This window comes from Chrysemys picta, chromosome 13, assembly GCF_011386835.1.
Source record: "Chrysemys picta bellii isolate R12L10 chromosome 13, ASM1138683v2, whole genome shotgun sequence".
Classification (NCBI taxonomy): domain Eukaryota; kingdom Metazoa; phylum Chordata; order Testudines; family Emydidae; genus Chrysemys; species Chrysemys picta.
The window spans coordinates 21295610-21321524 of record NC_088803.1 but is presented as its reverse complement, the minus strand read 5'-3'; the positions used below and the strand labels follow the sequence as shown (position 1 = coordinate 21321524).

Here is a 25915-nt window from a genome sequence, read left to right as displayed (position 1 = left end):
TCTCCCACAGTATTCTTGCCACCAAGTTAAAGAAGTATGGGCTGGATGAATGGACTGTAAGGTGGATAGAAAGCTGGCTAGATCGTCGGGCTCAACAGGTAGTGATCAATGGCTCCATGTCTAGTTGGCAGCCGGTTTCAAGTGGAGTGCCCCAAGGGTTGGTCCTGGGGCCGGTTTTGTTTAATATCTTTATTAATGATCTGGAGGATGGTGTGGACTGCACTCTCAGCAAGTTTGCAGATGACACTAAACTAGGAGGCGTGGTAGATACACTAGAGGGTAGGTATCGGATACAGAGGGACCTAGACAAATTAGAGGATTGGGCAGAAAAAAACCTGATGAGGTTCAACAAGAACAAGTGCAGAGTCCTGCACTAAGGACGGAAGAATCCCATGCACTGCTACAGACTAGGGACCGAATGGCTAGGTAGCATTTCTGCTGAAAAGGACCTAGGGGTCACAGTGGACGAGAAGCTGGATATGAGTCAACAGTGTGCTCTTGTTGCCAAGAAGGCTAACGGCATTTTGGGCTGTATAAGTAGGGGCATTGCCAGCAGATCGAGGAACGTGATCGTTCCCCTTTATTCGACATTGGTGAGGCCTCATCTGGAATACTGTGTCCAGTTTTGGGCCCCACACTACAAGAAGGATGTGGAAAAATTGGAAAGAGTCCAGCGGAGGGCAACAAAAATGATTAGGGGTCTGGAGCACATGACTTATGAGGAGAGGCTGAGAGAACTGGGATTGTTTAGTCTCCAGAAGAGAAGAATGAGGGGGGATTTGATAGCAGCCTTCAACTACCTGAAGGGGGGTTCCAAAGAGGATGGAGCTCGGCTGTTCTCAGTGGTGGCAGATGACAGAACAAGGAGCAATGGTCTCAAGTTGCAGTGGGGGAGGTCCAGGTTGGATATCAGGAAAAACTATTTCACTAGGAGGGTGGTGAAACACTGGAATGCGTTACCTAGGGAGGTGGTGGAGTCTCCTTCCTTGGAGGTTTTTAAGGCCCAGCTTGACAAAGCCCTGGCTGGGATGATTTAGCTGGGAATTGGTCCTGCTTTGAGCAGGGGGTTGGACTAGATGACCTCTTGAGGTCCCTTCCAACTCTGATATTCTATGATTCTATGATTCTATGATTCCCCGCTGTCACCCATGTGGTGGGGGGAGGGGTGAAGTGTGAGTGATCTCTCACACTAAACCGGCAGACCCTCAATACAAGAGGCAAAATGCAACCTTGTAACGGAAGCACATGTGCTGTGTAATGTGAACAGCAAGGTTTAACGTGCAAGAGTGTACCCATTGTTCTCTAAAATGTCTTTTTAACTACCATTCTCCCTTTTCCTCCACCAGGTGCAGATGTTTCTCCTTCGAGGAGACTAGCGAACATTAGAAGGTGGAAAAAAACACACTCGGGATGAAATGTTCTCTGAGCTCCTGCTGTCCTCCCACACTGACAAAGCACAGTAGAATGCGTGGAGGCAGACAAAGTCAGAGTGCAGGAAAGCACACTATGAACGTGAGGAGAGTTGGCAGGCTGAAGAGAGTAAGTGGCGGGCTGAAGATGATAGGTGGCGTCAGCTTGCTGACAGAAGGCAAGAGTTGATGCTCAGGCTCCTGGAAGATCAAACTCATATGCTCCAGCATACGGTTGAGCTGCAGAAAAGGCAGCAGGAGCACAGACCACCGCTACAGCCCCTATGTAACCAACAGCCCTCCTCCCCAAGTTCTATTGCCTCCTCACCCAGACACCCAAGAACGCGGTGGGGGGGCCTCCGGCAACCCAGCCACTCCACCCCAGAGGATTGCCCAAGCAACAGAAGGCTGGCCTTCAATAAGTTTTAAAGTTTTTAAATGCAGTGTGGCCTTGTCCTTCCCTCCTTCCCCACCCCACCCACTGCTTCCTGCCTCCCCTACCCCTCCCGGGCTACCTTGGCAATTATCTCCCTATTTGTGTGATTAATTAATAAAGAATGCATGAATGTGAAGTAACAATGACTTTATTGCCTCTGTAAGCGGTGATCAAAGGGTGGAGGGGAGTGTGGCTAGCTTACAGGGAAGTAGAGTGCACCGGGGGGGGGGGGGTCATCAAGGAGAAACAAACAGAACTTTCACACCGTAGCCTGGCCAGTCATGAAACTGGTTTTCAAAGCTTCTCTGATGCGCACCACACCCTCCTGTACTCTTCTAACCGCCCTGGTGTCTGGCTGCGCGTAATCAGCGGCCAGGCAATTTGCCTTAACCTCCCACCCTGCCATAAATGTCTCCCCCTTACTCTCACAGATATTGTGGAGCACACAGCAAGCAGTAATAACAATGGGAATATTGGTTTAGCTGAGGTCTATCTAAGTCAGTAAACTGCACCAGCGCACTTTTAAACGTCCAAATGCACCACCATTCTGCACTTGCTCAGCCTATAGCTGAACAGCTCCTGACTGCTGTCCAGGCTGCCTGTGTATGGATTCATGAGCCATGGCATTAAGGGGTAGGCTGGGTCTCCAAGGATAACTACAGGCATTTCAACATCCCCAACAGTTATTTTCTGGTCTGGGAAGAAAGTCCCTTCCTGCAGCTTTTGAAACAGAACAGAGTTCCTGAAGACACGAGCATCATGTACCTTTCCCGGCCATCCCACGTTGATGTTGCTGAAACGTCCCTTGTGATCCACCAATGCTTGAAGCAACATTGAAAAGTACTCCTTTCGGTTTATGTACTCACTGGCTTGGTGCTCCAGTGCCAAGATAGGGATATAGGTTCCGTCTATCGCCCCACTACAGTTAGTGGATGGCTTTGCTGAAATGGGATTCTCTATCACCTGCACATTTCCCAGAGTCACTACCGTTGATATCAGCAGTTCTTTGATTGCATTGGCTACTTGGATCACAGCAGCCCCCACAGTAGATTTGCCCAGTCCAAATTGATGTCCGACTGACCTGTAGCTGTCTGGCGTTGCAAGCTTCCACAGGGCTATCGCCACTTGCTTCTCAACTGTGAGGGCTGCTCTCATCTTGGTATTCTGGCATTTCAGGGCAAGGGAAAGCAAGTCACAAAGTTCCATGAAAGTGCCCTTATGCATGCGAAAGTTTCGCAGCCACTGGGAATCATCCCAGACCTGCAACACTATGCAGTCCCACCAGTCTGTGCTTGTTTCCCAGGCCCAGAATCAGCATTCCACAGCATGAACCTACCCTATTAACACCATGATGTGCACATTGCAGGGGCCCGTACTTTGTGAGAAGTCTATGTCCTCATCACTCTTGTCACCGCGCTGCCGTCGCCTCCTCGCCTGGTTTTGCTTTGGCAGGTTCTGGTTCTGCATATACTCCAGTATAATGCACGTGATGTTTACAGTGCTCATAATTGCCGCGGTGATCTGAGCGGGCTCCATGATCCCAGTGCTATGGCATCTGGGCTGAAAAAAGGCACAAAATGATTGTCTTCTCTGACGGAGGGAGGGGTGACTGGCGATATGGCTTACAGGGAATTAAAATCCACAAAGGGGGTGGCTTTGCATCAAGGAGAAACACAAATGACTGTCACAAGGAATGGCCCCCTCAAGGATTGAACTCAAAACCCTGGGTTTAGCAGGGCATTAATTTCACAGAGGGAGGGAGGAAGCAAATGAATACAAAAAATAATTGGGTCTATTTCTTGTTTTGATCCACTCCATCTGTCTTTTAAATCTTTAGGCTGGCAGCAGACGGTGCAGTTCGACTGCTAGCCATCATCATCTCCTGGGTGCTCGGCAGAAGATGCTGCATTACAACTGCTAGCCATCATCATCTCCTGTCTGCTCACCAGAAGATGGGAATGATCTGGCTGAGTCACTCCCATGTCTACCCAGGTGCCCCTGACTGACCTCACAGAGGTTGGTTAAAAGAGCACCCAGGAGTACGACGACGATGGCTACCAGTCGTAACGCACCGTCTGCTGCCAAAAGGCAATGAGCTGCTGCTGTGTAGCAATGCAGTCCCACTTCTGCCAGCATCCAGGAGACTTACGGTGACGGTCAGCTGTGTGGGCTCCATGCTTGCCGTGGTATAGCGTCTGCACAGGTAACCCAGGAAAAAAGGTGCGAAATGATTGTCTGCCATTGCTTTCACGGAGGGAGGGGGAGCCTGATGACATGTACCCAGAATCACCTGCGACACTGTTTTTGCCCCATCAGACATTGGGATCTCAACCCAGAATGCCAATTGGCGGCGGAGACTGCAGGAACTGTGGGATAGCTACCCACAGTGCAACACTCCGGAAATTGACACTAGCCTCGCTACTGTGGATACAGTCCGATGACTTAATGCACTTAGAGCATTTTTTGTGGGGACATACACAATCGACTGTATAAAAACCGACTTCTATAAATTCAACCTAATTTCGTAGTGTAGACGTACCCTTAGTCTATCATCTATCCATACCTCTTTCATATACTCCACTTAATTCAGTAAGAGAACTGCAGGTACCTGAGGGAAGTCTGAGATGGTGAGATCCTCGTATCTTGTTTACTTGTGTATCTCTAACCAGACAGTGAAACTTTCTCCTGATTTGTCATTCACTCTTCATATGCGAAGGTGAAGTCTCCCTAGATATGTCTAATAATGATCATCATAGTGGGAAGAAAAATGCAATGATCATATTTGTTTTTCAACAGTGGAAACATCGTGAATGGGGTGAGATCTCTAATCCCAAAGGGAAAGCAAACTCAAAAGATGTTTTCAAACCACCCTAGTACTGTGGGGAAAAAATCTCATCATTTGAAGCAGGATAGTTTTAAAGGTCCAGTGCTGTCATTTCTTGTGCACCCCATCCACTGGAGAAATGAGGGTTTATTAATGGCCAGAAGTTAGAACATTCAGCTCCAGCCTGAAAGTTTTCAAAGCTGCCTAAGAGATATGAAGCCCAAATCCCATTACATTTTTAATGAGAATTGGCCATCCTATTCCTTGAGAGAGCTTTGAACATCCAACTCCATCCTGCCTCCCACTTCCCACAACCTCCTTGTGGGACAGAGGAATGCCCCTGAAATGAGCTCAAGTCTCCATCCCCCTGGCCACCCTATACCCTGTGAAGTCCCCAAAAGGGACTCAGAGGTGGACAGAGAATCCCCCTCACTGTGTCATGCCCAAATGAAGATCTATTAGGAAACCAGAGGCATGAGAGCTGAGAGAGGACCCTGGCTGCAGTTAGCTGGATCACATCACTCACCATGGTGGTGGAGAAGCAGCACTTGGTTCGGGGGATAGACTGGGGACAAAATTATGTGTCTCTCTTGCTTTCCTTGGTATGTTGAAAACTGGGAATTGGGCAGCTAGGCTAGGATGGAGATGGGCCAAGGCAGAAAAGGAAAGGATCCTTCTGGCTCAAACATGCCAAGGGCAGAAGGTGAAGGGAGGACAGAACCTTAAAGTACAAGAGGAATTTTGCATAAATAGGCCCAATAGGGCAGGGTGCAGGCAGTGAGGCAGATTACAAGAACCAAACCAAGAGAATGGTGCCCAGGGTCTTAGAGCAAGGCAAGGACCTTGACCTGTCAGAAAAGCGAATGCAGATGGTGGGGAGCTGAGCCCAAAGTGTAACCCAAGCCAGCCCTAGACAGGAGGCCTGGATCCCTTTGTAAACTAGCAGCTCAGACAGTAACACCTGCAAAATGTAGGTAGGGAAGGCATGGCACGCAGTGAGGATGAATGGTTTGAGCTGTGTGCCACCAGTGATTTAGTGAGGACAATGACAGAGCTAAGAAGCAAGGAATTGCCACCACAAATTATCTTTGGCCTGGGTCATCACCAGTGTATGGGAGTTGAGCAATGGGGCCCAGGGCAGGGTGTTTGTTAGAACCCCATAGCATGTCTCTTCATCTCAATCACTGCTACATTTCTTAACTGGACACACATTTCATCCCATGCTGGTCGCTAGTGTGATAGCCTTTTGCTACGTGAGAAGTACAAGTGTCATTGGCTGGAACTCATCCTACACAATGTGTTCGACCACAGTAGCATTCACCACCAAAGCATTTGACCACATCTGCATGCTGAAATTCTCATTCCTGAGATGCTCCTACCTCTCCCAAATGCACAGAAAATAGTCTGAAGTGTTCTCAGGCTTGAGTCCTTTTGATCATTCATGGCCTCCTCTTATGAGGATATCCTACGATCTTAAATGGACTTGATGACAATCTCTTTGATTGGGCCTCTATTCTTCCACAGCATCACTCAGGATTTCTCAAAGCTGGGCCTGAAAAAAATCCAGGAAATGTTTTGGGCAGGAAATTAAAGAAGGACTTTTATAGCTGAGGCCTTTATTGTCCAGCTGTGTTTGAAGTGTCTTGGTATGGTTGCAAAATGAAATGCAGCCATTAAACAATGGTGCCTTTCTGCCTTTGTGCATGATCACATATTTATGATTGGAGGGAGGGTAAACAGCTGTGAAGAAGTTTATACAAAATCTCATCTCTCAATCCTAAATATCACGGCACTGCATCGGTGAGGGACCTAACCCTTAACCACATTAAATTTGGCTGAGATTTTCAAAGGAGCCCAAGAGAGTTAGGCACCCATATCCAACTGGGACTTGGATGTGTAATTAGGCTCCTTCAGGAATCCCAGCCTTCCTGGTTGCCAAGCAAGGCTATCACTTGAACTCAAGAAAGTTTGCTCTGTGAGGTATAGAAAGGAGCAAACATGAGACTATCTAAAACCAGGCAGAAGAGGACAGTGATTTGTGCAGAGGTACAATATACATGCATGCACAGATCTGTGTGCACACATATCAATGAATGTAAATATTCTGTTATAGTCTATGTAACACTGCATTTGTGAATCACCATATATTGTCCATATCTGATTCCCAGAAGTTGGCATTTCTATCAGTAAGTTTTCTTTCAGACGACAACTGTCCTATTTTGACCTGAATTAAACTTTTTTTTTTTGAGGGTAACAATAACACCATCCACTTATTTCTGATTACAAACCCATGTGAAAATAACGAGGAGTCCTTATGGCGCCTTAGAGACTAACACATTTATTTGGGCATAAGCTTTCGTGGGTTAGAACCCACTTCATCAGATGCATGGAGTGAAAATACAGGAGCAGGTATAAATACATGTGGGAGATGGTTGTTCCTTATCCAATTCCAAATTTTTGAATCAGGACAATTTGGTTCCAGAACTTGTTAATAAGATCTCACTTCAACCCATCACCATTACGGATACTTTTGTGTCTCCAAAGCTTTGTTCTTAACAACGCTCTGTGTGAATTGACTTGTTTTTACCCAAATGTATCTGCATTTAGAGAAACTGCCCAATGAGTCTCTGGGGGCCGGAGGAGGGGGGAATGTTTCAGATCACGATGAAGCACTAATTAACTTTCTGAGTGATAGGTTTCAGAGTAGCAGCCGTGTTAGTCTGTATCCGCAAAAAGAACAGGAGTACTTGTGGCACCTTAGAGACTAACAAATTTATTAGAGCATAAGCTTTCATGGACTACAGCCCAAGAAGTGGGCTCCTGTTCTTTCTGAGTGATGACTGTCCTGTATGATCCATTACAATCCGCTGCCTTTTGCCAATATTCATCTTCTGCTGCCTTTTAATGGTTATTTCATGGAATAGCTGCCCATTACTCATTCCTGACCATACTGCCATCTAACGGACATCTCAAAGAATAAATCTCTTTTCCAGTAGGAATCCTGGACCGACATCCAGTGGCCAATATAGGCTGAAGCTGACCGTTATTCATTCACTGCCACAGTTTTCCACCTTGTGGTCATTCTGAAGTGTAACATGCCTTTCCTTGTGCTCACCAATAAAACATTATAGGCCATAGTCAACTCTGGTGTAAACTGCCATAGCTCTGATGGAGTCAGTGGGTCAGATTCCCTGCTGGTGCACAACAGTGTTGCCCCCATTGAAATAAACAGGACTATTCAAGTTTGCTAGAGTGGAGAATCTTTCTCTATAGCTGACCCTTTCTTATCCTGCATTTTCTGCAGCTGTCTAGAGAGGTCTTTCTGTAATATGTCTGCTGCTCTCCCAACCAGAGAATGTACTGATATCCAGTCTCCATTATTCATATCACTCATCCAGTACAGTGCACATGTTAAGTTCTCATCAGAATTCCTATGCAGCAGCAGCTAGACAGTACAGCTGCCCCCTTGCATCTAGGCTGTGGGCACATTTGCTTCCTAGGTCTGCCACTTATTTGCTGTGTGGCCTGTGGGTCAGGCTCAGGGACCATTTAAATGCCATGTAGACATTTTGTGTTCGGGTTGAGCCTGGGCTCTGGGATCTTGCCATTAAACAGCCCCTTAGCCTGAGCCCAAGTCAGCTGACACAGGTTTAATTGCATTATAGACAAACCCCAAGAAAGCTGAATGCAGGAGACCAAGTACAAGAAGGCCTAAGACAGCACGAATGAAGCGCCCGTCAAAATTCAGCATATTCTATCATCCGCTGAGTCCTTAAATCTTAAACTCTGCAGGCATGATACCATATAAGCAGCCGACATTCATAATGGAACCTCTAATGAAATCCAGTAGCCCCTCTGCAGTATAGCCGCCCCTTTCTCTTCCTTTATTCTCTGCGGCCATTCTGTTATCACCTTGTCTTACATTTGAGAATCTTCCAAATCATAGCAGAGATTGTTTGAAAATATTGATATACATGTATTTTCATAATAGGAAAACACCAGTGAGACAAATAGCGGATATAGCATTTAGTGTACATCAGAAGAATAGGAAAGGGTTAAGTAAATAGTAGGTCAGCTCAGAATATCAGCAGAATATCCTGAGAAAGTAATAGACATTCACCATAATTATTTCTCCATTCTTATATTCTAGAGTTATTTTAAAATGCCATCAAAGAGGATTTTGATCGGTCAGGGAAGATTATCTGAAATACTGATTCTTACATTTTTAGCCATGTGGCGAGTCTAGATGTTATGGTGATAGGCACACTAATAAATAATAGTGAAATGTCACTTGAGCACCTCACTACCTGTGCTCTCATGTAAATCCCAATCTCCACTCCCATTAATTTCTAATGTGAAATTGGGGTTTCAAGTCCCTCAAGCAACTGAGAATATCAAATCATCTCCCATAGATTTACAGGGACAGGACAAAGTGAAAATTAGTAAGAAAGAAAGAGAAAATGGAATCAAGCATGAGTTTAAAGGAGTCAACTCGTTTTAATGCTTGTTTTGTCTTTTACATTGATATTACTGTATGGAATTTTCTAACAAAATCACCTCTCCTTCCATATCAGCACATGCATCAAGTGAACTTTTATATATTTGAATGATGAAGGGGAAGGTCCTTCCCCTTGGAAGTGCTCTTTACCTTTCTACCTTGTGTCAGACTTACCTGCTCTGGCTCAGGTGTTAGAGCTCTCCTTTCCCAAAGAGTAGGTAAATGGCTGGAGCTAGAGACCACCCTGATCCTATCTAGGTACTTACATGGCCCCTGTGACTAGAGCTAGCCAAAAAATTCCTTTGGAAAATTTCCTAGCTTAAAAAAATTATTTTTTTTCTAAAAAAAACCCCCAACATTATCCCAGGGAAAATGCCAGTTCCAATAAAAACTTTTGCTGCTATTCCTGTTTTGGAATGACATTTTAATTTTAGACCAGCATTTTGAAATCATTTGGTAAATTTCATTTTGTGTCAAGTTAAGATGTCATTTCATTTCTGATTTTGAAACACAAAAACTGAAATGAAATTGCATGTTCAAAAATTTCATTTTGAATCAAAACTTGCTGTGAGAAAACAGAAGTTTTACTCCTGCAAAATTTGGAACAAAGATTTTTTTTGTTATGAAAAAAATGTTTTTTTGACCAGCTCCACCTACTAATGTAGTATTTGAGCAAATCAGATATTAACGTATTTATCCACAAAACATGCTTATGAGGTAGCAAAGTCCATTTTACAAATGGGAACCTAAGGCACAGAGAGACTAAATGACTTGTCAAGACTAGAAAGTAAGGCTTAGCCAATATGGTCCGGTATGCAGCCCCATGCTCTGGGTGTCACTACACCTCTGACTGCCAGAAGCTGGGACTGGAGGACGGGGAATGGATCACTCGATAATTGCCTTGTTCTGTTCATTCCCTCTGAAGCATCTGACACTGGCCATTGTCAGAGAGAGGATACTGGGCTAGAAGGACCATTGGTCCGACCCAGTGTGGCCATTCTTAGGTTCTTAAAAAGCAAGGGAATTAACCTGGGTAATTTTGAATCTGTCCTGTCCACTTCCACTGTACAGCAGACCTTGTTTCTAATAAGTGACAAAGAAAAGGTGATCCAATGACAAAGTGCAAAAATTTGAGATGTGTAAATAGGCTATAGACTCCTTCACCGATTGATGAAGACATTTCTCGCCTCTCCCTGCCTCAGTTTCTCCTTCTTCTGTGGCCACAATGAAATTGATAACTTTTTCTGTGAATCTACGCAAATAATAAATCTCTGGTGCAATGACACCTACCAGCTGGAGTGTGTCATTACCATCCTGGTGGCTTTATTCATTATCCCCACATTTGCATTAACCCTGGCATCCTATGTTTGTATCATCGTCACCATCCTGGTTTGGGGATCCAAGCCCTCCTGGCCCTGCCCCCGGCAGGTGAGATCCTGGCACCTGTATTGTCCAGGGAGCCACAAACGGGGTGACCCAGGTCTGGGGTCCCCTAGGCCGGGGTGGGTCCCTGGGGGCTGGCCGACAGGTCAGAGAGTTACCAGGGGATGGGGATAAATCCCAGGGGGTGGGTCTGAGGATCGCTACAGTTTATGGGCCAGATTTCCGAAGGGGATGAGGGGCCTAATGGAGAGGAGAGGCACTTCTGTAAACCCCACCCAAGGTCTAGGTGAGTTAGGCATCTCCCTGCTATGGAAAACCCTATGTCCCATTTGTTTTTTAAAACTGTAACTAGTATAAACACAAATCTTCCCATGAACCATCAAGAGATGTCTGAAACTCATAGGTCTGGCGGCTTTCAAAAATAGTTAATAATAACTTGTGGAACTCACTTCCACATGATATTTTTTTTTGTGTTTAAAATAAAATTTGTTTGCTTTATTGTTTTTAAATGTTCAGACTTTCCATTTCATCAAACAACCCCTTGAGATCGGAATCAGATGCCTTGTGTAACAGAGAGGTTTTGACCCTTCTTTCTGCAGTGTCAGTCAAGATACAAGTCAAGTCAAAGGAGTAAATGTAGATTTACTCTACATTCGTAGATTGTAATGCCAGAAGGAACATAACATAAGAACGACCATACTGGGTCAGACCAGAGGTCCATCTAGCCCAGTATCCTGTCTTCTGACAGTGAACAATGGCAGGTGCCCCAGAGGGAATGAACTCAACAGGTAATCATCAAGTGATCCATTCCCTGTCACCCACTCCCAGCTTCTGAAAAACAGAGGCTAGGGACACCATCCCTGCCCATCCCGGCTACTAGCCATTGATGGACCTATCCTCCATGAATTTATCTAGTTCCTTTTTGAATCCTGTCATAGTCTTAGCCTTCATAACATCCTTTGGCAAAGAGTCCCACAGATTAACTGTGCGTTCTGTGAAGAAATACTTTCTGTTGTTTGTTTTAAAGCTGCTGCCTATTAATTTCATTTGGTGACCCCTAGTTCTTGTGTTATGAGAAGGAGTAAATAACACTTCCCTATTTACTTTCTCCACACCAGTCATGATTTTATAGACCTCAATCATATCCCCCCTTAGTCATCGCTTTTCTACGCTGAACAGTCCCAGTCTTACTAATCTCTCCTCATACGGAAGCTGTTCCATACCCCAATCATTTGTGTTGTCCTTTTCTGAATCTTTTTCAATACCAATATATCTTTTTTGAGATTGGGCGACCACATCTGCATGCAGTATTCAAGATGTGGGTGTACCATGGATTTATATAGAAGGGACCATTGTGATCATGTAGTCTGACCTCCTGCATAAACACAGGCCAGAAACCAGCCCCAAAATAATTCCTAGAGCAGATCATTTAGAAGTACACCCAATCTTGATTTAAGAATTTTCAGTGATGGGGAATCCACCATGAGCCTTGGTAATTGATTCCAATGGTTAATAAACTCACCATTGAAAAATTATACTTTATTTCCAGTCTGTTTTTGTGTAGGTTGATGGAAGAATTCTTTCACTGACTTAGCTACTGCCTCTCACCAATAGACCCTTATTTGATCTATAACCCACTATTCTAAATGTATGTGACCCTGAGTGTCATCTTGGCTGGAGAAGCCCTGTCTGTGCTCTCTAAGCTAAAGCAGTTTGTGAGACTGAGCAGAGGAAAACCTCTTTAGTAAACAGAACGAGTCTCTCTCACCTCCCACTTCACTCCACTGAACACAGTAGATGTGGCTTTCACATGATCCAAAGTCCACTATTGATTGTTGCATATAATTGTGTGAGCGTGAAAAGAGTTTTGTTTAAAATAACAGAGCATATGAAAACTGTTCATTTGTATGTGTGTTGTCTGAAGACCATTCTTTTGGTTTTCTTTTTTCCTTTAAATTAATGATTACATATATGACTTGAGCGATAGAGCATCTGGCTCAAAATGGATGAAAAAAAAATTTATTTCAGTCTGCCAGGGTAATTATTCTATACAGGAGGAATAAAAAGAATTCTTTCCAGTGGGTTTTAGAAGCTGACTGCTTCAGCCATTGTTGTTTGTTGTCCATGTTGTCCATGAAAACTGTGACTCCCCAGACTCAGTAATTAAAAATGCCATTAAGGAGTGGGATCAGGGGAGACCTAGCTTTCTCCTGTAACAGCTACAATTATGAGCAGGTATCTGCAGTTCATAAATAGAGGGGAAAGAGTAAAGAAACCTGCATCTTCCTGATGGGACATAAAGATATCACATACTCAGTTGGAACATGCTAAGAGAATCCAGCACCTTGAAGAAAAATGAGAAGGAAAAACTTGAATGTAGCTACCAAATCCTGAAGAAATGAGACATCCTTGTTTATGGTCTGAAACTTCCTGCAGTTCCAGGTAAGCATCATCCCATTCCTCCTCCGCCCCTCCCACTCCTGCTCTGGATTGAGATAGCTCTCATCTTTGTTGTTTGCAGTGTAGTTGTAGCCATGTTGGTCCCAGGTTATTAAAGACAAAAAGGTGGGTGAGGTAATATCTTTTATTGGACCAACTTCTGTTGGTGAAAGAGATGAGCTTGTGAACTGACCTGAAGAAGAGCTCTGTGTAAGCTCAAAAGCTTGTCTCTTTCACCAACAGAAGTGGGTCCAGTAACAGATATTGCCTCACCCACCTTGTCTCTCTGTAGTTTCTAATGCACATTCAAATGCAGAATATTAATGGCAACTCAAGCAATGTTAAGGCAGTTTCATTTTGCAAATCAATGGGATGCTTATCCCTCAGATGTGTTGATACACTAGGTCACCACTGAAAGACTGGGAGTTTGATGAAGCTGGGGCACATATTGTTTTTCAAAATCTGTTGGAGATAAGAGCGAAGGCCAAAGGGAGTTGTGGAGTGAGCTATCCACAGCGCTGTATGCCATATGATATTCTATAGAGTCCCGTTCCATGCAGCTTCTTATAACACCCTCATTCCTGTCGAATCCGAGCACCTTCCAGTTGTGCATGAAGTGATAACTGAGTGTGCTGTGCAGTGATTTGTTTGTCAGGGTTTTGCTTTGGGAGATTTGTTTTCCAACATAAACTTGGCTCTTTTTTGTGTTGGAGAAGGCAGGCCAAGCAGCGCGCCCTGCTCTTGGAGTGGAAGGTGTTGAGGTTTGTGATGGGCTTGAGTCTGAGCCCACTGAGTAAATTCACCCAGGAACTGACTCCTGAGCACCTTTGTCTCTTGCACAGGTGAGCTTTACCCTGGCAATGGAGACTTCCACTGGGCCAGGGGAGCAGTGCTGTCTACCCCGGTCCTCATGCCAAAGCATTAGGTGATCTGTAATACTCACTTATGGAAATCCAAATAAAACTCCAGTACCACAGAGGGGACTAAAACTTCATATTAACCCCCTCAATTAGATGCAACAACATAAGATTAAAACAAGACAAAAACATAGCACTCAGTGAAAGATACTGATTGCTGGAGGTGCTGTCCACACTAATCAGTACAGATCTTTCAGATGCTCCAGGCCTAGGCCACTGAGCACATTAAACAAAAGGACTGAGACTTTGAACTTGACTCAGTATTCTGTGGGAAGCTGCGTAGAGAGCGAAGAACAGGTTTGAAAGGGTTAAGATAGTGGTGGGGATGCAGGAGACTTTTCCATTCACTTCTCATCTTCCATGCTGTTAAGGTTTTGGGTGGGTTGGATGTGTCTCAACACAAAATTAACTACAGTAACTCCTCACTTAGTCATCCCGGTTAATGTTGTTTCATTGTTATGTTGCTGATCAATTAGAGAACATGCTCATTTAAAGTTGCACAATGTTCCCTTATAACGTCATTTGGCAGCCGCCTGCTTTGTCCACTGCTTGCAGGAAGAGCAGCCCGTTGGAGCTAGTGGTGGGGGCTTGGAACCAGGGTGGACCGGCATATACAGGGTATGCGTCTCTGTCTCTGTCTGCCATGGTGTCTCCCCTCCCTCCATTCATGCTACCTTGTAGAGTGTGAGGCTACATTAACAACTATGTGTTAACCCTTGAGGGCTCAGCCCATTTAGCAGTAAGGCATTCCCTGGGAAATATCCCACCCTCTAACTTCACCATCTCAACCAAACTACACAATCAACATTGCTGTGTACAGTATTAAATTATTTGTTTAAAACTTATACTGTGTGTATATAATATAGTTTTTTGTCTGGTGGAAAAAAAATTCCCTGGAACCTAACTTCCCCTATTTACATTAACTTTTATGGGGAAATTGGATTCACTTAACATAGTTTTGCTTAAAGATGCATTTTTCAGGAACATAACTACAAGGTTAAGCGAAGAGTTACTGTACCGCTAAACAAAGTTTTCCTTTGTGTTAATATTTTTTTTATTTTTCCCAGGTAAAAACCCCACGACGAACCCAAAATGGGAAACCAAACAGCCATCACAGAATTCATCCTCCTGGGGTTCGGGGATCTCCCTGAGCTGCAGACCCTTCTCTTCCTGCTGTTTCTAGTGATCTATGTTTTGACCATGGCTGGGAACATCCTCATTGTTGTGCTAGTTGTGGCTGATCAGCACCTTCATATCCCCATGTATTTCTTCCTGGGGAACTTGTCCTGCTTGGAGACCTGCTATACTTCCAACATCCTGCCCAGGATGTTGGCCAGTTTCCTGACAGGGGACAGAACCTTTTCATTCAATGGGTGTCTCACACAATATTATTTCTTTGGATGCTTAGCAGCTGCAGAATGTTATCTCCTAGCAGCAATGTCTTATGATCGATACCTAGCGATACGCAAACCACTGCATTATGGAGCCCTCATGAATGGCAGGCTCTGCCTCCAGCTAGCTACAGTATCTTGGGTAAGTGGCTTTCTGGCTAATACTATATTAACATTTTTTATCTCCAACTTAATCTTCTGTGGTCCCAATGAAATTGACCATTTCTTCTGTGATTCCTTCCCAATGATGAAACTCTCCTGCAGTGACACTCATCTGACTGGACTTTTAACGTCCATTGTGGCTTGCATATGCTCACTGCCTCCGTTTCTATTAACCGTGACATCCTATATTTATATCATTACCTCCATCCTGAGAATCCCTTCCAGCACTGGGAGGAAGAAGACATTTTCCACCTGCTCCTCCCACCTTATTGTGGTTACAATTTTCTTTGGGTCGATACTGATTGTGTATGTGCTTCCACATAGCAACAGACTGAAGGACTTTAACAAATTCTTCTCTGTCTTTTACACCATCCTGACTCCCATGGTCAATCCACTCATCTACAGCCTGAGAAACAAAGAAGTAAAGGAGGCCCTGAGGAAAGCTTTCAATAAATGTATGGATTTTAAGACACTGCAGAAAATTCAGATTGCTTCAAGTTAGTGAAACACTATTCATAATTTTGATTTTCTTTTGAGTCAGTGAGATGCAGCCAGGCATTCCCTAGTTTTAGCCATTGAGAATGTGCAGCTGTAACATCTGAAAATATGCAGAAAAAGCAACAACAAAAGAAGGTGGAGAGTGCAGGATCTATTGATCCTGTTGTATAAACAGTTTATGTATGTAGGAAGATATGTTGGATGGTATCATAAAAGAAAGAAAAAAAGAAAGAAAGAAAGATCACATAAAAGAAGTGACATATAGTAAGATAAATGTACTTATTTTACTTAATTGAATTTGCTACCAAGATGCTAGGTACATACTTAGCTAGCTTGCCCCTCCTGCCACAAGAGCCAGTGGGGCTACATTTCTATTTTTAGCACATTAGCTCAGTCAGAGATAGTGTGGATATGTTTCCTTGAGCTGGAAACTACACCATCCATCTCCAGTTTATACATACCCTTTGTGTCTATAGAGTGGTATTAAACCCTCGTAATGGAGGGGAGAATCTGAAATGCGAACAAATGTTGAAATATTGGAATTGCTCACCAGAAAAAATTAAATTTGCTGACCAGCTGTTCTATCCATGGAACTATCAAACCTTTTCTGATTCTAACTTTATCATTAATACATTTTCTCTCACTCTTGGTATCTCCAGCGCTTTGTCTTTTCCCTTCATCTCTTTCCATCTCATCTTTATGGCCTGAGGGTAGAGTTCTAGGACCAGGATTCAGCAGAATTCTCCTGATCCCTCTCCCTTGGTAGTTTCCACCTGGCTGCTCTCTCAGATCACAGAAAACCAGACATGCTGTGATATTTAGCGCAACGTGCAGTCACGTCTGCAGTCCTGTTTGGATGGGCACTCGTCCCCTAACCAGTGAGAGATCTAAAAGGGACCAGTCTGGCTGCACAGTCTCTCCTAGAAGATGTGTAATTTGGTAATGAATTATTTGATCCATTAAAGTGCAATGAGGGCTATCTGACAGGCTGCAAACTGTGAATACTGTGCTCCACTGCCACCGCAAAACAAAACAACTTTTTTTCTTTTACTCAGAAAAATAGTTGAAAAACATTTATTTATTTCCTGGAAATAAACCTTCCATGAGCAGCCAAAACCCCACTTTTTCAATGATAAAAATTTGAATGGAAATTTTTGCCCAGCTCTAATTATGACTCCTTGGAACAGCTGAGCCCTGGATTGTGCTATACTCTTTCTATTTGATATTCGTTAAACATTCAGTTTCTCCCAGCAACATATGCAAGGATAGTATCCATGTATCCATGTTTTCACAGAAAACATGCACCCTGGACATTTTCAAATAATTTGAGATGGGAAAACCAAATAAGATAAAAATAGATCATTAATCAAAAGGATCTTTCTAACCGAATGCTACCAGAAGAGGTGGCAGTGGTGTGATATATATATATATATATATATATATTAAAAAATAAGCACAGTTACTTTTCAGTTTTCTCTCAAGAAGAAAACAGGGCAAGGAGACGGGTTTTATACTGTATAATATCCTCTAGAGAGACTAGTAAAAGGAGACATGATACAGAGCTGCAGAATAATGAGAGATCACAGTAGAAAAATCAGAGCTCCTTCATCACAAGGAGCATTCAAAGAAATTTAGAATTGACAAAAGGAAACACTTCCCCCACACATGGAGTAAAATTAGTGGTGGAACTCCATGTGACTAGACAATATTGAGACTAAGTGTAAAAATTTCAGCAATGCCTAAATGACATAGGAGCCTATATCTCATTTCAAAAGTGTGCGAGGAACTATCTGGCCACTAGATGCAGGATTTTGAAAGATATTTAAGTGCCCAAAGATGCCAATTTTCAAAAGCACTGAGACATCTAACTCCATTGCTTTCAGTAACAGTTAATTGCCCAAGTGCTTTTGAAAATTCCATTAGGTGCCTATCTGGATCTTTAGGTACCTAAATACCTTTAAAATCTGGTTTTTAGATTTTTAGGGCCAGATTTTGAAAGGTATGCTGGTTTGGATGAAACACTTACTGGACCAGCCACAAATTCTGACCTCTGTGGGTGCGTTAGCATCTACACGGCAGTCAATATTTGGAGAGGTGTATCTCTCATTGCTGCTGACATTGCTGTGAGTGTCTTTCTTTTGGTTTTTGGGCTCTGTGTGTTTTCTCTATATAATGCTTTTGGAAAAAGTGTGCAGCATCCCTTGAATGAAATGACCCCTAAGTAATTAAGTCTCCTGGGGACCTAGAATCATAGAATCATAGAATATCAGGGTTGGAAGGGACCTCAGGAGGTCATCTAGTCCAACCCCCTGCTCAAAGCAGGACCAATTCCTAACTAAATCATCCCAGCCAGGGCTTTGTCAAGCCTCACCTTAAAAACCTCTAAGTAAGGAGATTCCACCACCTCCCTAGGTAACCCATTCCAGTGCTTCACCACCCTCCTAGTGAAAAAGTTTTTCCTAATATCCAACCTAAACCTCTCCCACTGCAACTTGAGACCATTACTCCTTGTTCTGTCATCAGGTACCACTGAGAACAGTCTACATCCATCCTCTTTGGAACCCACTTTCAGGTAGTTGAAAGCAGCTATCAAATTTCCCCTCATTCTTCTCTTCTGCAGACTAAACAATCCCAGTTCCCTCAGCCTCTCCTCATAAGTCATGTGCTCCAGCCCCCTAATCATTTTTGTTGCCCTCTGCTGGACTCTTTCCAATTTTTCCACATCCTTCTTGTAGTGTGGGGCCCAAAACTGGACACAGTACTCCAGATGAGGCCTCACCAATGTCGAATAGAGGGGAATGATCACGTCCCTCGATCTGCTGGTAATGCCCCTACTTATACAGCCCAAAATGCCGTTAGCCTTCTTGGCAACAAGGACACACTGTTGACTCATATCCAGCTTCTCATGCACTGTAACCCCTAGGTCCTTTTCTGCAGAACTGCTTCCTAGACATTCGGTCCCTAGTCTGTAACAGTGCACGGGGTTCTTCCGTCGTAATTGCAGGACTCTGCACTTGTCCTTGTTGAACCTCATCAGGTTTCTTTTGTCCCAATCCTCTAATTTGTCTAGGTCCCTCTGTATCCTATCCCTACCCTCCAGCGTATCTACCACTCCTCCCAGTTTAGTGTTGTCAAGGCTGCTTCCCCACTTTGAACTTTAGGGTACAAATGTGGGGGCCTGCATGAAAACTTCTAAGCTTAACTACGAGCTTAGATCTGGTCTGCTGCCACCATTCTCAAAGCTAATTCCCTTCCCTGGGAAGCCTTGAGAAACCTTTCACCAATTCCCTGGTGAATACAGATCCAAATCCCTTGGATCTTAAAACAAGGAGAAATTAACCATCCCCCCTCCTTCCTTCCACCAACTCCTGGTGAATACAGTTCCAACCCCCTTGGATCTTAAAACAAGGAGAAATTAACCATCCCCCCTCCTTCCTCTCACCAACTCCTGGTGAATACAGATCCAACCCCCTTGGATCTAAAAACAAGGGAAAATCAATCGGGTTATTAAAAAGAAGGCTTTAATTAAAGAAAAAGGTAAAAATCATCTCTGTAAAATCAGGATGGAAAATAACTTTACAGGGTAATCAAACTTAAAGAGCTCAGAGGATTCCCCTCTAGCCTCAGGTTCAAAGTACAGCAAACAGAGATAAACACTCTAGTAAAAGGTACATTTACAAGTTGAGAAAACAAAGGAAAACTAACATGCCTTGCCTGGCTGTTTACTTACGAGTTTGAAATATGAGAAACTTGTTTAGAAAGATGTGGAGAACCTGGATTGATGTCTGGTCCCTCTCAGTCCAAAGAGTGAACAACCCCCAAAACAAAGAGCGCAAACAAAACCCTTCCCCCCCCAAGATTTGAAAGTATCTTGTCCCCTCATTGGTCCTTTGGGTCAGGTGTCAGCCAGGTTACCCGAGCTTCTTAACCCTTTACAGGTAAAAGGATTTTGGAGTCTCTGGCCAGGAGGGATTTTATAGTACTGTACACAGGAAGCTGTTACCCTTCCCTTTATAGTTATGACAAGTGTCATCTGCAAATGTGCTGAGAGTGCAGTCCACGCCATCCTCCAGATCATTAATGAAGATATTGAAGAAAATCGGCCCAGGACTGACCCCTGGGGCACTCCGCTTGAAACCGGCTGCCAACTAGACATGGAGCCATTGATCACTACCCTTTGAACCCGACGATCTAGCCAGCTTTCTATCCACCTTATAGTCCTTATAGTCACCTGTCTGTGACAAGCTAAAGTTGGATCGTAATCTCACATGTAATTAGTTCTTCCAGTTGAAGGGGAAGATGATGGCTCACAGAGGTAACCTAAGATACTACAGTGATGTGTACAACTCTAGCTAGATACATAGACAGATTGAACAATGATATCCTAAAGAAAGAAACAAAGAGGACTCCAGATTGACTTTCAAAGTGCCCATCTGGTTCTTTGTTACAGTTCTGAAAATTATCTTCTAAGTCAGAATTCAATGCCGTTCATTTAGAATTAAACATTCTATGGAAGCAAATTCAGACTCAATGTAAAGAGGTGCAGATCCTTTGCACTTATAATAACCGTCTGAGCCCATCATAGTCCAGTGCAAAAATCCCCATTGACCTCAATGTGCCCTCAAGATTCCTTTTCTAACAATATTTTTTGTTCAGTCGACAAATTCTGCTCTAGTTTACACCCAGAATCTGTCTGATGACTCCACTTAAGTAATGAGAGCAGCTTTGGGTTCAGATGTGTCTGATTGTGACATAATTTTTGTCTGCGTTTATAAATGGGATCAGAATCATGTTCAGCAGAGTTACACACGGTTGTAAATTAGCTCAGAAGATGGACTCATTGGAGTTACACAGTAGTATAAGCCCCATGCAGGAGAAAGAAGGGATTCATATTCAGTGAATATGCATAGATCAGGAACAAATGTATTCTTAACTTGAAGTATTGAGCTCTCTCAGAGGTAAACCACATTACTTTTGGATGTCATTAGACTCTAGCAAGACGAGAAAGGGGAAAGGGGAAGAGATTCCATCTTTCTTCCCTTTTTCTTTTATTCCTCTCTTTTTTCCAAGACGCACTCCACTTCAATGTCCAGGTTCCATTAGTACAATGAGACCACCTGGCACACTCATCTTTCTGGATGAGATTTTCAAAGGCTTCGAAGGGACTTATATTCCACAATTCAATGAGGGCCTAAATAACATAGGCTCCATTGAAAATCCCAGCCTCTTTGCTCAGGAAGTCTTATCTATCTCACCCATCATTCATTTGATTATTATTTTTTTGTTTGAATTGCTGTTTTACTAATTGGTTCTTTCAACACCACTTGCAGAAGAAATGGACATGGAAAATCAGAGTACAGAGACTGAATTCATTCTCCTGGGGTTCCTCATCACTCACAACCTGCTGATTCTTCTCTTCTTGGTACTTTTGCTCATCTACCTGGTGACGCTGATGGGGAACTTGGTAATAATCCTTGTGGTGTGGATGGATTATCTTTGCACACCCCTATGTACTTCTTTCTCTTAAACTTGTCTCTCCTGGAGACCTGCTTCATATCTTCCATCGTCCCAGTGATCCTGAGGAACCTGCTGTCCCAGAGTAAAGCTATTTCCTTCTCTGGTTGCATCATCCAGTGTTTCTTCTATTTCTTCCTAGGTATAACAGCATTCACCCTCTTATTTGTCATGTCCTTTGATGGCTATTTAGCCATCTACAACACACTGCGCTACCCCACTCTAATGAACAGCAGAGTGTGCATTCAACTAGTGCTTGCTTCTTGGTTAGAAAGTTTCCTTCTTTTAATCAGCCCAGCCATCATTTTATGTAAGCGGCCATACTGTCACTCTAATGCCATTGACCATTTCTTCTGTGATGCTGAGCCTCTCTCAAAACTCTCTTGCGCCGATACCAGAATCATGGAGGTAGCAAACTTTCTGATGGCAGTGGCTATGTTACTGGGCTCATTAATGCTGACGACAGTGTCCTACGTTTACATCATGGCCACTGTACTGAGGATCCCATCTGTCTCGGGGAGATGCAAGGCCTTCTCTATAGGTGGTGCTCACATCACGGTGGCCTCCATCTTCATGTATGTCAGACTCTCACAGGCACGTTCCTTTGATATCAAGAAAGCTGCGAATGTGCTGACCACCATTGTAAGATGGATTCAGTTTGCCATCTTAGTTTTCCTTTACCCTTCATGTTATGTCCCCTTCTTGTTGCCCCTGTTTTGTAATCTGCCCAGTAACAGCTAAGTGGTGGGAAATGTTGGTGCCTTTTTGGAAATTTGAGTGGGAAATGATCAGGTGACCTGAAAAGGCTCTCCCTGGTAACAAAAGCTTATAAAAGCACACAGTGCCCTGTGACGGGTTCTGTCCATCCTAGAGGCAGCCCAGTGCTGACATCTAGTCACTGCTGAAACAACGTAGCAAGTCAGAAGATAGAAGATAGAAGATTGCTTACGTTTTCCTGTCCTGGTATTCTGAGGTGTCCTGGTGTTCATCATTCCTGCCCTGACATTAGTGTCTTCTGGTGGTGTCCTTGGATTTTGTGTATCCCATGTCCTGTACAATAAGAAGAATGATGATGGTGACTTTTTACTTTGTCTTACCAATTGTTGTTATATGATTTTGGGGCCTTGGCTTAAAGCCTGTTTGTATTGTTAACACCTGAGTGCTTTTCCTGTTGTTTATTGGGTATAGTTATTTGGGGGTCCTTTAATAACTGTTCGGGGTTCTTTTTGCACCTAATCCTGCCTCCTTGGTTTTGGGGAATAAATCATTAACCGATGATAGATGCGGGAGGGGGACGAGCTTGCAGTGTGGGGGTTTGGGCTTGATTAGTGTTCCCAGCTCCCTTAGCAATTTACACTATGATAACCCCTTTGCTGAACCCATTCATATATACCCTGAGGAATGAGAAGGTCAAAGAGGCATTGAGAGAGGCCTTCTCACACAACATATTTCTTCCAGGCTCTCTGACTGTGAGGGTCACCTTTTGGATTCTTAAAGACCCAAAGAGATAAGCTCAGAGATGGGCAGAAATGTTGTTAACTGAATATTTCTATCTGCATCCCAAAACATGATTTATGTGCTTGTCTTCACCCTCACACACAACCATCCGGCCACTGATTACAACCCTTCCACACTGAATGGGCCTAGCTGCCCAAACAATGGACAGCTACCATCTTGGGTGTGTTCTCCTGGATAGACCATGATGGAGGCACCTACTGGGTGGACAAAGAAAACCATTCTAATTGTGTGGGTCAAAGAGACCCTGAGACTCTCACAGACAAGTGGGGGAAGAAGAAAAACCACAGGGAATGGTGTAAATTATAGCAACCAGGGTGGGTCCGGGAGGATTTTGGCTGGCCAGGAGACTGTACTCTGATTCTTTTCCATCCCTGGAAATGAAGAGGAAGCCTGTCTAACCTGGCTTGTGATGAAGTGTAAGATGTGATGAGATTAAATATTTTTGCAGGCCATTTGGTGATTTCAGTTCCTCCCATCTCACCCCACTTTGTTCTAACTGCTAAATAAAAGTACTTTATTTTAAGGTACTCATTGGTCTCTATCACTGGTCACAGATCCCTGAAAGGAGGAAATGCAGGTATTTGAAAGCAGGTTGGACCTGCAGGGGGATACGTGGTTGGTAGCATATCCAGATCCTGGTCTAAGTGTGGAAAAATGGCAAGATCCCACCCTGTGATCGGTCTGGGCAAGAGGCAAAATACTAGAGAGACCATGAAGTAGACAGCCCAGTAACCATGGTTCCATCTCATATAAACATGTGTACCCGCCCCCCCTCCCCAAGATGCAAACACTCATACATTTTGGGGTGTTCAGAAGATGGCTCTGTTTCTGAATGTTGCAGGTTTGCCTCATCTTAGGCCTGGTCTACACTAGAAAATTAGGTTCGTTTCACTACATTGGTCAGGGATTGAAAAATCCACACCCCGGATTGGTGTTATTAAACCAGCCTAAGTCCCCGTGTAGATAGCACTAGGTCAACGAACTAATTCTTCAGTTGATGTAACTGCTGCCTCTTGGGGAGGTGGATTACCTATGCCAACCGGAGAATACCTCCGGGAGGTGTAGTGTCTACACTGAAGCGGTACGGCTACAACAGTGCAGCTCTGCCGCTGTTGTTTTTTAAGTGTAGACAAGCCCATAAACTACATTCAGAGTTGGTTTAAAAAGATGAATAAAATACAACAAAAATGTTTTTTCCCCCTTAATTTTGAAATTTAATTGACATTTTGTAGTCTTAACATTTTCAACCAACCCTTTCCTGCTGCTTTTCTTTCAGCCGTTAGTACCATCACTGAAAAGAGTGGCTAAACTGCTGGTGAAATTCACCTGTATCCAGAGAAACCTCACAAGGCCTAAGCACCATTTATGTCTCCGTTTGATGGTTAAATCCAATGTAAGGCCTATTTGGAGGACCTAACGCTGAGTCAAGTGTTGCAATGTCCTGGAGTTGGCCTGTTGCACAAAGGCAAATGTCATCCTTTTAATTCACTAGGAACGAGGCACTGTACGGATGGCAACTACATATTAAATGGGTTTTGTCACATAGGAGAATCCTAAATTAACTGGGTAAAGTTGTCAAAAGTACCTAAGAGCCAGGTCACCAAACACAAACAAATGAGAGGCTCTGCTTCCAGCCTGGCCTGGTTGGTTTTCCTCAGGAGCAGGAACAGCTTCTACTTTCTGCTTTGTATGGTGACAGGCCTGCTTTCTTCCTTGATGTGCTTCCAGCAGCAATTGCATGAATTGCATGTGGAACAAACACAGACAGCTCCCCTCTGCAGCCTCTCCCAGGACCCAGAGCTGTGCAGGGGAGACCTCACCCCTAGGAAGTAGGGCCCAGGGGGTGCTATTCTGTGGCCTTGGGAGACCACTGCAGAGAGAAGCCAGCCAGACTATGTCTACGCTGCGTAGTTAAACCGAGGCACAGATCTGGACCCAATTCTGCCTCTTTCTACTGTCCACATAGAAATCTGTCTGACTCAGGACATAAGACCCTCCTGGGACAGGGGCAGGGTCTGACCCCAAATCCCATTGAGGCTTGGGTTCAATCATTGTCATTTTGTGGTGTGCACATAGCTCAAGCTGCAGACCTAAGTCAGAAGGTCTGCGCAGTGCAGTATGGGCATCTTAGCATGGCTGTGAGACCCGATTCCAGCAACCCGGGTTTACAGTGCAGTGAGGGCACTTCTATCAGTCTATCCATTCCCATATCTATCTATCTATCTATCTCCCCATGGATACCCCTCTATCAATCTATCTAATTTCAATTAAAGCAGGAGACTTCCTAGGGAAATTAAAAATAACTTGTAGCTCAGAATCTCTGAGTAAGAGCAGAACCAGTGATTAGGTCCCAGTGGTCATGCAGGAGACATAAATATATGTGGTTGTACACATTTACTCTTTGCTGCCAGAGATGAGGCTGCCCCTTCTGCCCAAGGTAGGCCTGAGAGATTGCCATTAAATAAGATCAATTAATAAATTCATTGATGTTAAGGCCAGAAGGGACCATTATGATCATCTAATAGGAATTTGCACCTAACACAGACAAGAGACTCTCAGCCAGTGTGTCCTGCCTTGGACCCATTCACTTGTTGGTGAACACAATAATTTAAACCAAATGCAAGGAAATGATCTGAATTGAATTAAGCTGGGATTTTTCAAAGGTGCCAAAGGGAGTTAGATGCCTAACACCCTTTGAATTTCTATGGGATTTGGGGGATTAATTGCTGCTCAAACTGTCTAAAATGCGTGAAAGTGGGGAGAAGAGAGAGGATGATACCAAGATCTTCTTGTGTTTCCTTTACACTACGTGTGGAAAGTTTACGTTTGAACCGGTTGGTAAGGTACAAGAGCAGAGATAGCTAGCTAGCTGGATCCCCAACTGGAGGTGGGCAGGAAATGGTATGCCCATCCTGTGACAATTTTG

General features: G+C 43.8%; 1 protein-coding gene and 1 pseudogene across 1 annotated transcript; both read left to right on the top strand.

Moving 5' to 3' along the window:
• Window positions 1–14983: 14983 nt before the first annotated feature.
• LOC101937601 (olfactory receptor 5AP2-like) lies at window positions 14984–15961 on the top strand (the record flags this gene model as incomplete). Its single annotated transcript, XM_005309019.3, has 1 exon — window positions 14984–15961. A coding segment is annotated over one exon (978 nt), but the record flags the coding sequence as incomplete, so codon positions are not given.
• Window positions 15962–21292: 5331 nt separating this feature from the next.
• Window positions 21293–22982, top strand: LOC103306573 (olfactory receptor 6M1-like; annotated as a pseudogene).
• The last annotated feature ends 2933 nt before the right edge of the window (window positions 22983–25915 follow it).